The 13,444-nt window shown below is 38.3% G+C and overlaps 1 protein-coding gene across 2 annotated transcripts in view; it reads left to right on the top strand.

The window, feature by feature from the left end:
- bmp1b (bone morphogenetic protein 1b) overlaps window positions 1-10,797 on the top strand; it is an 81,491-nt gene extending 70,694 nt beyond the window's left edge. For both annotated transcript variants that reach the window (XM_005155406.5, NM_001039812.1), the window contains 4 exon segments: window positions 1,279-1,406; window positions 3,671-3,884; window positions 8,261-8,511; window positions 9,981-10,797. In XM_005155406.5, the coding sequence (XP_005155463.1) occupies window positions 1,279-1,406; window positions 3,671-3,884; window positions 8,261-8,511; window positions 9,981-10,115 (728 nt within the window). In that variant the 3' untranslated portion in view covers window positions 10,116-10,797.
- Window positions 10,798-13,444: the final 2,647 nt, after the last annotated feature.

Below are 13,444 nucleotides of genomic sequence, written 5' to 3'. Positions count from 1 at the left end.
GTCGTTCCATCTAGAGATCTGCGCGGGACTAAATTTTGAATCCCGCACCCGCCAGGTTTTAGCCCGAACCGACCGCTCCCGCTTACATTCAGCATTTGTTGTCCCGCTGCCCGACCCGCCCCGTTTTCTACCCGCCGCGCCCGATCCGATCCCGCTAAAGAGCAGGGGGAGAACAAAACCAAAAACCACCCAGCTATACAGAGTCCAGACAGCCTATAACAAGCTGTCTGTATAAACACACACACACATAAGCACCAAGCACACACACTGACAAAGATCTCTCTCTCTCTCTCTCTCTCTCTCTCTCTCTCTCTCTCTCTCTCTCTCTCTCTCTCTCTCTCTCTCTCTCTCTCTCTCTCTCTCTCTCGCGCGTGCGCACTAACACACACACACATAAGCACCAAGCACACACACAGGCAAAGCTCTCTCTCTCATTCACGCGCACACACACACACACACACACACACCTGTCATTCGCACGTGCGCACACACACACACATACATACACACACACAGCAACAAACAAGCTAAACACAGCATCGCGCAATTTCTTTTAAACACATACACACGCGTGCTTGCTCGGAAGTTGGGAGCGATATTGCTAGTCGGCCCGCTCCCGTCCCAAATTAAACCCGTTACCGACCGCTCCCATGCTTTATTCGGAAATTTATTCCTGCGCCGCAGAATGCAGACCTCTAGTTCCATCCATCCATCCATCCATCCATCTGTTGTTCCATTCATCCATCTTTCCGTCCGTCTGTCTATAGTAAAAATGTCGCTAAACTTTGTCATGTTTTGTGATATGTTTATTGAAAATGATCAGGATCAGCGCTTTTAAAAAAAATAAAGTCAACTAAAACTAACCCTTAAGGTTATTTTAGCATGGGTAGTTGTCCAAAGCACTACAAGTAGACTACAAAAGCAGATCATAAACAATAATCACAAATAAATGAAGGATAGTAAATAAACATAAATAAACATAAAACTTATATTAATAAGTTTAATATTTTACATTTAAATAATATAATACTTTTATAAGAGTTTTAAATAAAATATTTAAAAAATATTGCTTAAAATTAAATACAATTTAGTGTTTTTGATTGATAGTGAGACATTATAAAGATTTATAATGACAATGACAGTTGTGCAGATGCACTGTGATCCTTAAATGGAGTCTTTTAATATTATAAATGGTTGTTGCTCTGAATATGCCACAAAAGATTTCTGGGTATGTAGATCATCATTCACTTATATATGTTGTGGTTTTTGTGCTGTCAGTGGGCTGCGATCAAGCTATCACCAGTGTGTCCGGGCTCATCACAAGCCCAAACTGGCCAGATAAATACCCCAGCAAGAAGGCTTGCACATGGACCCTCTCCACCACCCCTGGACACCGCATTAAACTGGTACACACTTCAATTAACCTTACAATATGAGTGGTTAAAGACCCACTATACATGCTTTTACTCAAGACTGTTTACAATCAATCCACCAGCTCTATCTAGGGCTTTTTACACTGCACATGACCCCTGATTATCATCATTATAAACCCTGCTTTTAACCCTGGGTGATGAAGTGTTTACAGTTGTAATTTTAATTTCAGCAATTAAGGGGAAACATAGATTTTGATTATAATGGGCCCTATCATACACCCAGCGTAAAGCGTGACGCAATTGTTGTTTGCTAGTTTCAGCTTGGCGCAAGAGTCGTTTTGGCATACTGTTTAAATAGCAAATGCATTTGCGCTCATGTGCGCCCATAGGTGTTCTGGTCTAAAAAAGGAGGCGTGTTAAGGCACATTGTTGGCGCGTTGCTATTTTGAGGTCAGTAGGTATCTATAATAGTCAGTTCAATAGACCAGCTTAGAGGTCTAAAGTCCAGCGCAGAGCGCATTAGTTTTGCGCCTCGCTTACACACTGCTTAAAACACACAGGATGTACAGCAATACGCAAATATCTTTACAAATGAAGTGATTACAATATTACAAAAATATTATTTTCTAGCCTACATAAACATAAAAAACACTGCCTCCATGGCTTCTTCATCTCGGGGGTCTTTTTCAGTTTATTCATAACAATTTGCTTTTGTGTAATGTTATTATTATTAGCAGTATTATTTATTATATCCATATTTATATTTGTTTTATTAAAAACGAGCTTAGATTTGCCCACCTGTCAGTTTTTAGACCATATGAGGCACAGCATGTGTATTAGGATATAACTCAGGTTTTTGAGCACACTTCGTTATTATTGTTCATTTATTCGTTTGCTGGAAATTAGAACCGAATTTAAAAATAGTTTTGAAACAAATATTTGCGCTTAATAAACAAAATGAATTATGTAGGCTAATGAAGAGGTTCCCAACATGGGGGTCGCAGCCCACAAGGGGGCCCCAGCGAGCTTTGTGGGGGGCCGCGTCATATTTAGAAAAACTCTTAGCAGTGGACAATTAGATTGATCATGTCTTAGTTCATTTTATCAACCACCGGTCCGTGAATCAATTGGTATCGGGCCACACATGAAATCATTAATTATTTCCATTTTATTTATTATCTGAGTCTGAACGATCTTTTATTTTAAAAAATGTCTTTTATTTTGAAAAAAAGGGCAGATTCTTTCGCTTAACGCCGCATTCGCAGGGCTTGTCTCGGTCATTTGAGCACCAAAATTTAACCCACAAGCAGCAAAATGAGTAAGAAACAGAAGTCTTTAGAAAGTTTCTTTGCTAAGGGAAAAGGCCAAGTGAAGGACCTACGAACTGCCAAGTAATAAATTCGCAACCCGCTTGTCAACAAATCAGGTAAATCCACCATGGCTGTGCAAGAAGATCAACTGGTAGAGATTGCAAATGACGGCGACATATCGCGTATTTCTTGAGTTTGCACAAGTTTGTTGTTTTCAATTAAGGTGCGCAGCTTGCGTGCACAAGGGGCGTAACACGCTCACACCAATAACGCCCCATTCACACGAGGCTTCAGCCTCAATGCTTGGCAAAGGCTGTGTCTGAAGTTGGGGCTGACGTGATCGTCATAGCAGCGTCAGCCAATGAAATTAGTCAGCAATAGGCCACTGTCTGAGCTGGTGTATTTGCATACAGCGATCTGATTGGCTGATGCTTCCATCGCCTTTTGAAAAGTTGAGCAAGTCCCAACTTCTGCAGTGAGCAACACCTCTGAAGCTACGCCGACGGATCCACAATGCAGTTTAGCAACGCCTGTCGTCACCCATTCAAAGTGAATGGGAAGCGTTGACGCTGATTCCCCGTGCGAATGGGGCGTAACCGCAGGCCGTGACGCGAGCGCACCGCGAGTCACGTGACAAGAATTGACCGATCAGCTTCAGCTTGTATGGAATATTCGCATTTTGGTATGACTAATTTTAAATTTTCTCAGACAAACACAGTAAACACAAACACACAGTGCTTTGTACTTTTCTCCATAAATAAAACTCTTATCAGGGCAATCAGCAATGTTTTGTCAGTTAGTTTGTCAAGATCTGAGAAAACCAGTTGATGGGTTCATAGCAACCTATAATAATGTAAATGACCCTAATGACCGGTGTGAAATGTGAAGAAAGATAATTACTTAGAATTGACCCAGGGTTCAACTAGTTCAAGTGTGAGAAGCTCTTTTGTGTGTGGCGACTGATTAAAATAACACTGTCTCCTGTAGGCTTTCGAGGAGATTGACATGGAGGCTCATCAGGAATGTGCTTATGACCACTTGGAGATTTACGACGGACAAAATGGCAGAGCGACCAGCGTCGGCCGCTTTTGTGGAAGTAAAAAGCCATCGCCGGTCATTTCCAGCAGTAACACTATGTTCCTGCGGTTCTTCTCGGATAATTCAGTACAGAAAAGAGGCTTCAAGGCCTCTCATTCAGCAGGTATTTCACTCTCAGAATGCTCCTGTGTTAAAGACCCCCTAAAGTTAAAGAGCCCCTATTATTCATTATAAAAGGACATATTTTAGTTTTGGGTGTCTCCAACAACAGGCTGATGTGCGTGCAGGGGCAAAAAACACTTTCATTGTCTTGTAATATACATTTATTTTTAACTAATTATCTCAAAGACTCCCATATGATTTGTTCAGCAATTCTTCTATTCCCAAACCCCTTCTTTGCATGAGGCTAATCTGCACTGATTGATCCAATGACCCAGTCTGTTGTGACTGGTCTACTACATTCAGTGCAGGAAAGAAAGAAACGCCCACCATGGTTATGAAGTATCCCAGAGTATACAGTTGGAGTCAGAGTTTTTAGCCCCCCTGAATTATTAGCCCCCCTGTTTATTTTTCTCCTATTTCTGTTTAACGGAGAGAAGATTTCTATAACACATTTCAAAACATAATAGTTATAATAACTCATCTCTAATAACTGATTTGTTTTATCTTTGCCATAATGACAGTAAATAATATTTGATTAGACATTTTTCAAGACACTTCTATACAACTTAAAGTGACATTTAAAGGCTAATTAACATTTAGGCTAATTAATATTTAAAGGCACTAGGTTAATTAGATTATCTAGGCAGGTTAAGGATTTAGGCAAGTTATTGTATAACGATGGTTTGTTTTGTAGATTATCAAAAACAATTGCTTAAAGGGGCTAATAATATTGACCTTAAAATGGCTTAAAAAAACAGCTTTTATTCCAGCCGAAATAAAACAAATAAGACTTTCTACAGAAGAAAAAATATTATACTTATATTTATTACTGTAAAAATTTGCTTACTCTGTTGAACATCATTTGGGAAATATTTTAAAAAGAAATCAGAAGGGGCTAATAATTCTGACTTCAGTGCAGAAATGCAGTTAAACACCAGCATACTACTCTATTCTTAACCCTTAAAGCTGGATTTGAGTGCCTCCCCTGCCGTCCAAAGCTAATATTCTAACCAATTAGAATTTTTGCAGATGACCTACTGCACCTTTAATTTGTCTGCTCGGCGTTGTTTGCTTGGAGTCCATGCCACACTTCCTCCTTACAACTGACCAGAAATTACTGTATTTCACCCATCCTGCACCAATACCGTAAATACTACAAAGTTTACAGCCATTACAACATGACCACACACAGTGTCATGCGCTCTAACATATCCGCACGTCTCAGCTCCAGCTAGTCAGTGGGTGCTTTGAGCACAAAACCACAGAGAGCAGTGCACATTGGACAGTTTATTAAGGATGTACCACTGGATGGCGTCTTACAGTGGCGCCTGCAGGCGTACGGCTGTACGCACTGTGCGTACCTACCATGAGAGGGCGCGAATTAATGCCGCTGTTTAATTTTTTTATTACATAATTTAAATTGATTATTAAACAGCATACACTATGATATATTGATAAAGCAAGAAAGAATGACAACAAATAAAGGTGTGTGTTTTAAAGTGTGTATGTACTTGCATGGTGGGGAGATGGGTAACGTAAAGAAATCTATTGGCTTTAGTTTTACTGGTGGATTTTCCGCACTATTCAGATAGGTATTGTTTTAAAACAAGGGTAAAATGTGTAAACGCTCTTTAAAACAGCTAAACTTAATTGAGACATTTGCCAAAAGGCCTAAAACTAATGAGACAAATACCGCAGTCTCATTATCAGCACCTGAGCTGGGGAACCTGTCTCGTTCATCAGACAGATCAGATCTAGCTGCTGCGCGACCTCCTCGCATGGAACAGCTACCATTCAAGGTGTTTTAAACTATTTTATCTGACAGACTGGCATAAATAAGCAGACATCTAAATTCTCACGAGTTTCTGAAGTGTCTTACAATTCCAACCGAGTTTGTTCCACCGAGGTAAATGTTCAGTGCTGTTGCGAATATGCAAATTTGTAAACATCTGTCCTGCTCTTTCACATTATTTGATTAAATGAATTAAATTGTAATTGACCGGCGCAACATCGGAAAACAGTTTAATTTAGGCTTCTCTGGGACTGAACATTTCACTTTAATTTATTTTAGCCTATATTATTTTATTTGACAGTTCAGTTCGTGGTTCGACATTGTTAAAGCATATTGCGGGTTTGGAAGCACTTCACTTCAATTGTTATTGGTTCTTCTTCTATTTTATCTACAAGATAACTGACCAAGTAAAATATTTGAACAAAGAGACAAACAATATACAAAATTGGTTTTAAAAAGACATTTTTTCTAAGAAAAATATAGGCTACAAACTTAATTTTTGTTTGAGCCCGTCCACTACTCAACTGTGCGGGTGGATGATTTTCGGTCAGTGAAAAGTAAGGATTTAATTAATGCTTCACTAATTGTATTTTATCGCAATTTTCTGTCATATATTTGCTAATATTTTAATGTCACAATTTTAATGATTACGTCTTGAGCGTCTGATTTTTCCTTGGTGCTGATGTGCTTTCATTACATTTAGATTACAGCAAAATATTAAAATTAAAAAGGAAACAAGTTATGCCATAATGAATGCCCTTGAATTATGCAGCCTTGACAGCAAGCAAAAAATCAGACTAAAAAATCAGTCATGTGATTCCTGTCCAATCAAATCACACATAGAAGGTAAATCTCATCAAGACATGAGCAGTTTATAATTGCAGCAAACTGTTTGTAAGTAATAAAAGTATCCAAGAAGATGTCCAAAATCTTTACACGCATTGACACAGAGACTGTTTAGATGCATGATGAGAAGATGACATATTTTTTCTGAATGATGACTGAAATGGTCTTAAACAACCAGCAGGAACAATTCGTCAACATGACGTCAGTTTGACGTTGTACCCTAACACCATAGGGACATTTTCTTATTGCATTTTGTGTGAAAATGAATATCAGGTTGACCTCAGAAATTAATTTTAGGCCAATGTTAATGTCCAACGGTCGACTCAAAACCAACCAAATATCAACGTCTAATGATGTTACAGCTTGACGTTGTGTGGATGTTTCCACTATGACGTCTATCAGATTTTGGATTTTGGTTGCAAAACCTGACGACTAAATGTCGGTGTTTGACGTCAATTTGACGCAGATTTAAGATATTAACATTGGATTTTGGTCACTTTCTAACAACCTAAAATCGTTTAAATATCAACGTCATTTGATGTCATAATTGGATATCAAAATAATGTTGTCTTCAGGTGCTGGCTAGACATTGAATTTTGGTAACCTGACATAGGTATCACAACCTAAATCTAACCTAACATTAACGTCTTATGATGTTGTGTGCCTGCTGAGCAATAACTCAATTCACTACAGAATGTTACGTTTACACACACATCCACACATGTAAATGCATCAGCTTTCTACAGCGTAATGCTCACTACTCACTACTCTTGAGTACTTTTGAAAGCTTTACTTTTTACTCCTACTTTGAGTAATATTTACAGCAGATACTTTTACTCGCACTACATTTTTAGGCAAGTAATGGTACTTTTACTTTTCAGTACTCTTTTTATTTTTCAGTACTCTTTCCACCACTGGTGATCAATGATTAAAATACATGTTTGTTACATGCTGTTTATGTGTTATAGTATTGTGTATGTATATTGTGAGGGGTTATGATTCAGGAAGTGCATTTTCAGTGGTAAAGTGTGGATGGAAGGCTTTTAGGAAACGCTAGGTGAAACACCAGTGTGGATTTGGATAATTTTTTTCATCTAAAATGGCATTTTAAAACTAAGACGTATTAGTGTAAATGGGGCTTGAGTGTGTGTTTTTTTGCGAGCGGGTGGCTGCTGCGATGGGGGCGGGATGGAGGATTGCGATGCCGGCTCAGCATTGTGATATCTATTGGCCATTGGCATTGAAAGATGGCATCGTCTATTGACCTAACCCTACACTGATCATGACTGCAGCAGGCTAAATGATATTAGACAGCTGCATACTATTCAATTTAATTCATGTTTATTTCTACAGCGCTTTTACAATGTAGATTGTGTCAAAGCAGCTTAACATAGAAGTTCTAGTTAAGTCCAAATTTGAAGGAGTTGAAGAACTCTTGCTGCAGTCACGATTATGATTATTATGATTAGCCATATCAGTTTAGAAACTAGCAACTTTTTATTTTCTGTTAGTCTTAGTACATAATGTCACTACAGAAGAGTTGAGCTTTAAATAGGAAAATCATCAAAATTCTTTGGTCATTTTTGACATGCTAATAGTCTAAGCTAATTCAATGACTTATGCTAAGCTGAGCTAAATGGTGAAACTCACCTGTTTAACTCTATGGGAGCTGTAAAATGAGCCTATTTCTCTTTAAAAAAATGGATTGTTTGTTTGATGGTGATCGTTCTTGTTTTCAGAGTGTGGCGGTAGTCTGAAGGCAGAGATAAAGACCAAGGATCTGTATTCTCATGCTCAGTTTGGTGACAATAACTATCCCGGCGCTTCAGACTGTCAGTGGGTGATCTCAGCGGAGAAGGGCTACGGCGTGGAGCTCATCTTCCACACTTTTGAGATTGAGGAGGAAGCTGACTGCGGCTATGATTACGTGGAGCTGTTTGATGGTGGAGATGTCAAAGCACCCAGGCTGGGACGCTACTGTGGCTCTGGGGTAAAACTGCAGATTTTTCTTTTTCTTTTTTTTGTCAAACCAACTTAATGGCTTGTTACATTCCATACATTCACATTCACATCTTACTTTACACTTTAGCTTACTTTTGAGGGGGAGACCAGTATGAGATGCCAGACAGAATCTGCAGTTTGTCTGTGCAGAAAATGTAAAAAAAATATATAAATATATATGCAGAGTGATTTTAAGAGTATAATAATTCAATTAAAGTGTATTTGTATAGAGCTTCTCGCAGTAATTAATGTATCAAAGCAGCTTTACAAAAGGTCCACATTATTGCATTTTAATCAAAATCAGAAAAGTTGAGGAGCTTATAGGGCGGACATTATATGCAAACATAGTTAACCTGAAATTATGTAGTATATAGTGTCCTACCTAAATAAAAGGGGCTATATAAACAAACATTTAAAACAGAAGTATTTCTAACAAAGAGAAGAAGTGTGTATTCTATAGGTGATTTGTCAAGCCCATTTGTGCAATAGCACTTCCGAAACATTAGCTGCAGTGTTGAATTTATTAATTAATTAAATTGCGACGTTTTCAGTGTTGAATTCATTAATTCATTAAATTGAGAGTTTTATGTTCCTCTGTGTCGAGTTTCTTCACGTTTGTTTTTTTCTGAATTCTACCTTAATGTACATGCAGCTAAAACTCGCTTATTTAGAAGCGGGAAGTGGCAGATGTGCAACAACTTTAATCATAAGATAAACACAAAACAAAAGTTTCCATCTGGAGCTTCTTTACGAGACTCCATACTTATGAACACTTGTGAATGTGCAGTTCCCGGCCCGGCCCACACTCGTCAGCGCTACTAAAGTTGACCAATAGCAGAGCTTGTGCACACCATTGCAATATGTAGTTACATTGGTTTTAAGAGGTGCGCATCAGCGTCGGCATCAGCCATGGCGAGGGCCATGTGATCGCGCGAAGGCTGTGCCGGACCACACGCGTGCACTTAATACAGAAATATAAATGAACTTTCAAGAATCCTACAATTATGTGAATCAAATAACTGTAGGATGCTTGAAGGTTGATGTATATTAAAAACTTATCTTTTAAGTAAAGACTATAAACAATGCATCACATAATGTGATGCATTATTTATAGTCTTTACTTAAAAAATAAGTTTTTAATCTAGTTTTAATTGAACTATCAAAGGTGAACGCGCACCACATAAATAACAGTACAACATTATAACACTATATCATACCATTCACCAGGTAAAAAACTTTATAGATGTCAGCGCAATGTTTAGCTTGTTGACATATGGACATGTGTTGTTGATGTAAGATTGTATTCAACTCTGAATAGTTATCGGGTATTGATATCAGCCAAAAAAGCCATATCGGTGCATCCCTACTTAATACCAAGTGTAAAGAGGACAAAGGCAACCATCATGTTTAAAATGTCTATGCACTTTATATTTACGTCAATATCTGTATCCTTTATAGCCCCCAGAAGAGATCTACTCTGCCGGCGATGCCATCGTCATCAAATTTCACTCAGACGACACCATCAACAAGAAAGGTTTCCACGTTCGCTACACCAGCACCAAATTCCAGGACACCCTACACACCAGTAAGTGAGATCTTCACGATTTGAGAGCTCAGAAAAAAACAGCAGCGGGGGACCCTGAAGTCTCCTGTGCACCTGTGTTAGTGATGCCACCCCGGGCCCCTTGTTCCTTCTCCTCCAAAACTGCAAAGAGGAAGTCCTAATGGAGCCAGACCCTTTCAAAAAGCAAGGAGGACATGTTTGATGTAGGGATATATATGGCATTATTATTTGCTCTGTCGTACCTTAAAGGATCCATTGAAAACACTACAGGAAATGGAACATCAGATTGGCAGATATTATTAGTTTGAAGAGTTTTGTTTATTGCAAGTCACGGAGAAAGGATGAGTTGGATAGAAAATGTACTCAATGCACTTTTGCTTCCCAGTGATCTCTTTCATTGCTTTAAGGCTAGCATCTAAAAGACTTTTAGACTGTTCTTTTATTAAATAATGAAGTGCTCAAACCGTAAAGATCGCCACATGTGTAGGTCAGTGGTAAGTAATTGAGTTTTATATGAAATATCATTCAATGATAATTGCAAAGTTTGTAGCTTTTGGTAAAAACTCAGTTGTAGCACTATTCCTTACGTGAGAGTTGTTATATTATTATTATTATTCAGACTGCTAGATTAAAATTATGTGACATGAAGCTATTCACCTGAAGCTGTGAAATGTTAATGTGACTAATAAACATCATTTCAGTTAAAAAAAATGTTTGGGGGCTTTTGTTTAAAATTAGCTTGCTAGCTAAAAGCAAAAGCTTGTTTAATAGTGGTCTTTTAAAATTTGATTATTATGGTGGCTTGAGAAAGCCAACATACTGTCATACTACTTATTCTTCTCAGACTATTTTAAGAATGCATTTGTTCATACTACAACCATCAAACTAACTCCAAACCTCCAAACTATACTGAATTAAGTCGCTATATCTTTTCCAACTGATCCTACTTACAGTTTTCCTTAAACTGACCCAGAAATTTTGGAAAAGTCTCATTGACTTAACATTGGACCAAACTTTATGACCTTAACTTTGCGCCAGACTGCGCCAGACTGTCATGACTACCAATCTGCCAATCAATGATGACCTTTCAACTTACTAGCCACACCCTAGCAACCACTTAATGCACCTTAGCAGCTGTCCCATAGACTTCCATTGTAAAAACTGGCATTGACTTTACATTGGACATACTAAAAACATACCAATCCAAACCAATTTATGTTATCAACTGTCTAACAACTACTCAGAACACCTTATCAACTGCCTAGCAACATCTTAGCTAACACTTAGAAAACCTTAACAACCATTCAGAACACATTAGCAACCACTCAGAACCCACCCCCACCCCCTATCAACAGTCTAGCAAGAAACATGCCAATCCATACAAGAAACATGCTAACCTATATGTAGTTATAACTGTTTCAGACTTCTTAAAACTGCTTCAATTATTTAAACATTTAAACGATTTCATACTTTCAGACTGGGCTTTCTTAAGTTTGTCTACGAACCTTATTTTTCTAGTTTTTACTATTATAGTCTGCACTGAGCCAACCTAGCTAAAACCTTTAATTTATTTTATTTCTTATTGTTTCCACTCTGTTGTTTATCTTTACAGTGTGTTAATAGTTTCCTCTTCTATCTTTGGTATATACGGAACCCCGGAAGGAACGTAGTGGAGGAGAAAAAAATTGGCTGGGTGAAAAAAAATAATGGGTGAAAGAAAAAAAATGGGTGGGAGGAAAATATATATTTCTAAGTTTTTGCGTTCTCTCGCAAAGTTTTGCGTTCCCTGGCAAATATGTTTTGCGTTCCCTCGCAAAGTTTTGTGTTATCTCGCAAAGATGTTAAACACTGGGTTATTTAAACCCAGGTTATAGGTTATTATTGGTCCTATAAATTAACTTCAGAAAACTAACCCAGCAGTTTATTTAGTCTGTATTACATCCAGAAATGGGTTAAAATAACTCTAAGACTGGTTTTCAGGTTAGTTTTATAGTGGGGTTTGGCCTCAGATGATTTGGCTTTGAGATCATCGTACCTCGACAGATTGTCCTATCTCTTATTCAAAAAGTAGGTAGCACAATATGCTACCAATCAGATTTTGCTACCACTGTCAATGTTAATTGTGCAGTAGTGTCACTGTAGCTGTAATATTCAAGTTTTATTTGTATAGCGTTCAAAGCTATTAGTTACCATAACTTGAGCATGGTGGCTCAGTGGTTAGCACTGTGGCCTCACAGCAAGAAGGTCACTGGTTTGAGTCCCAGTTGGGTCAGTTGGCAATTCTGTGTGGAGTTTGCATGTTCTTCCTGTGCTGGCGTGGGTTTCCTCCGGGTGCTCCGGTTTCCCCCACAGTTCAAACACATGCGCTATAGGTAAATTGATTAACTGAATTGGTCGTAGTTTATGACTTGTGTGTGAATACATGTGTATGGGTGTTTCCCAGTACTGGGTTGCAGCTGGAAAGGCATCTGCTATGTAAAACATATACTGGAATAGTTGACGGTACATTCTGCTGTGGCCACCCCTGATAAATAACAGGGCTAGCCGAAGGAAAATTAATGAATGAACTTTATTAATTACTAATACCTTTAACTAATTATCTAGCAGCTAATCACGTTTAACAGTTAAAAATATTATATATAAGCAAAGTTCCTGCAGTTATATGGCTGATGTCTATGTGTACTAGATCACCATACAGTGTTGGTGGCATTTGATGGCTACTTGGAATATCAGGACTGGTTCAGGCTTAAGCACAGCCTTAAGTGCATTGCTGCACTATAAGACATTTGATTCAATAAAAATTCATGAAACAAACTGTTTTTTTCCCCCTTTTATTTATTTAACAAATTCAGGAATTGGTATGCGTCCGCTGAAAGATACAGTCCTTCACACATACATTCTAACGATTATGTGCTGCGCAGTGATACTAGCCTATACCAAAACTATCGTGTTTATAGCACTGCTGGAGCTCTGTATTTGATGAATCGTCAACCAGCTGTGGAATATTTTTTGTCAACAACATTGACGTGTATGGCACACTTTTGTTCACCCTCTAATTACTCATCACCACACTTACCAACGCCTCGACTTACAGTAAGTTGTGCCTCACAGTGTAAAATACAGACAGACCAGGGCATTTACTTGAGCGGTCTAGTTTCCTTCATATTTCCACCTCTTGTTAAGTGTTTAATAATTATAAAGGTTTAAAGTGTTTGGCGTGGGTCTAATAATTAATATAAATACATAAAAATCGCAGGAAACTAGAGGGATCGTCGACAGAAGCACATAGGAGAACAATTGCGCCCTCTTGTGATAGTGGTGGTAAGTGCATTGATCTTGTGTAATCATGAGGCGGGAA

This window comes from Danio rerio, chromosome 10 (assembly GCF_049306965.1).
Source record: "Danio rerio strain Tuebingen ecotype United States chromosome 10, GRCz12tu, whole genome shotgun sequence".
Taxonomy (NCBI): domain Eukaryota; kingdom Metazoa; phylum Chordata; class Actinopteri; order Cypriniformes; family Danionidae; genus Danio; species Danio rerio.
Note: the sequence above shows the minus strand (reverse complement) of the source record. Positions and strands in the feature narration are given on the sequence as shown.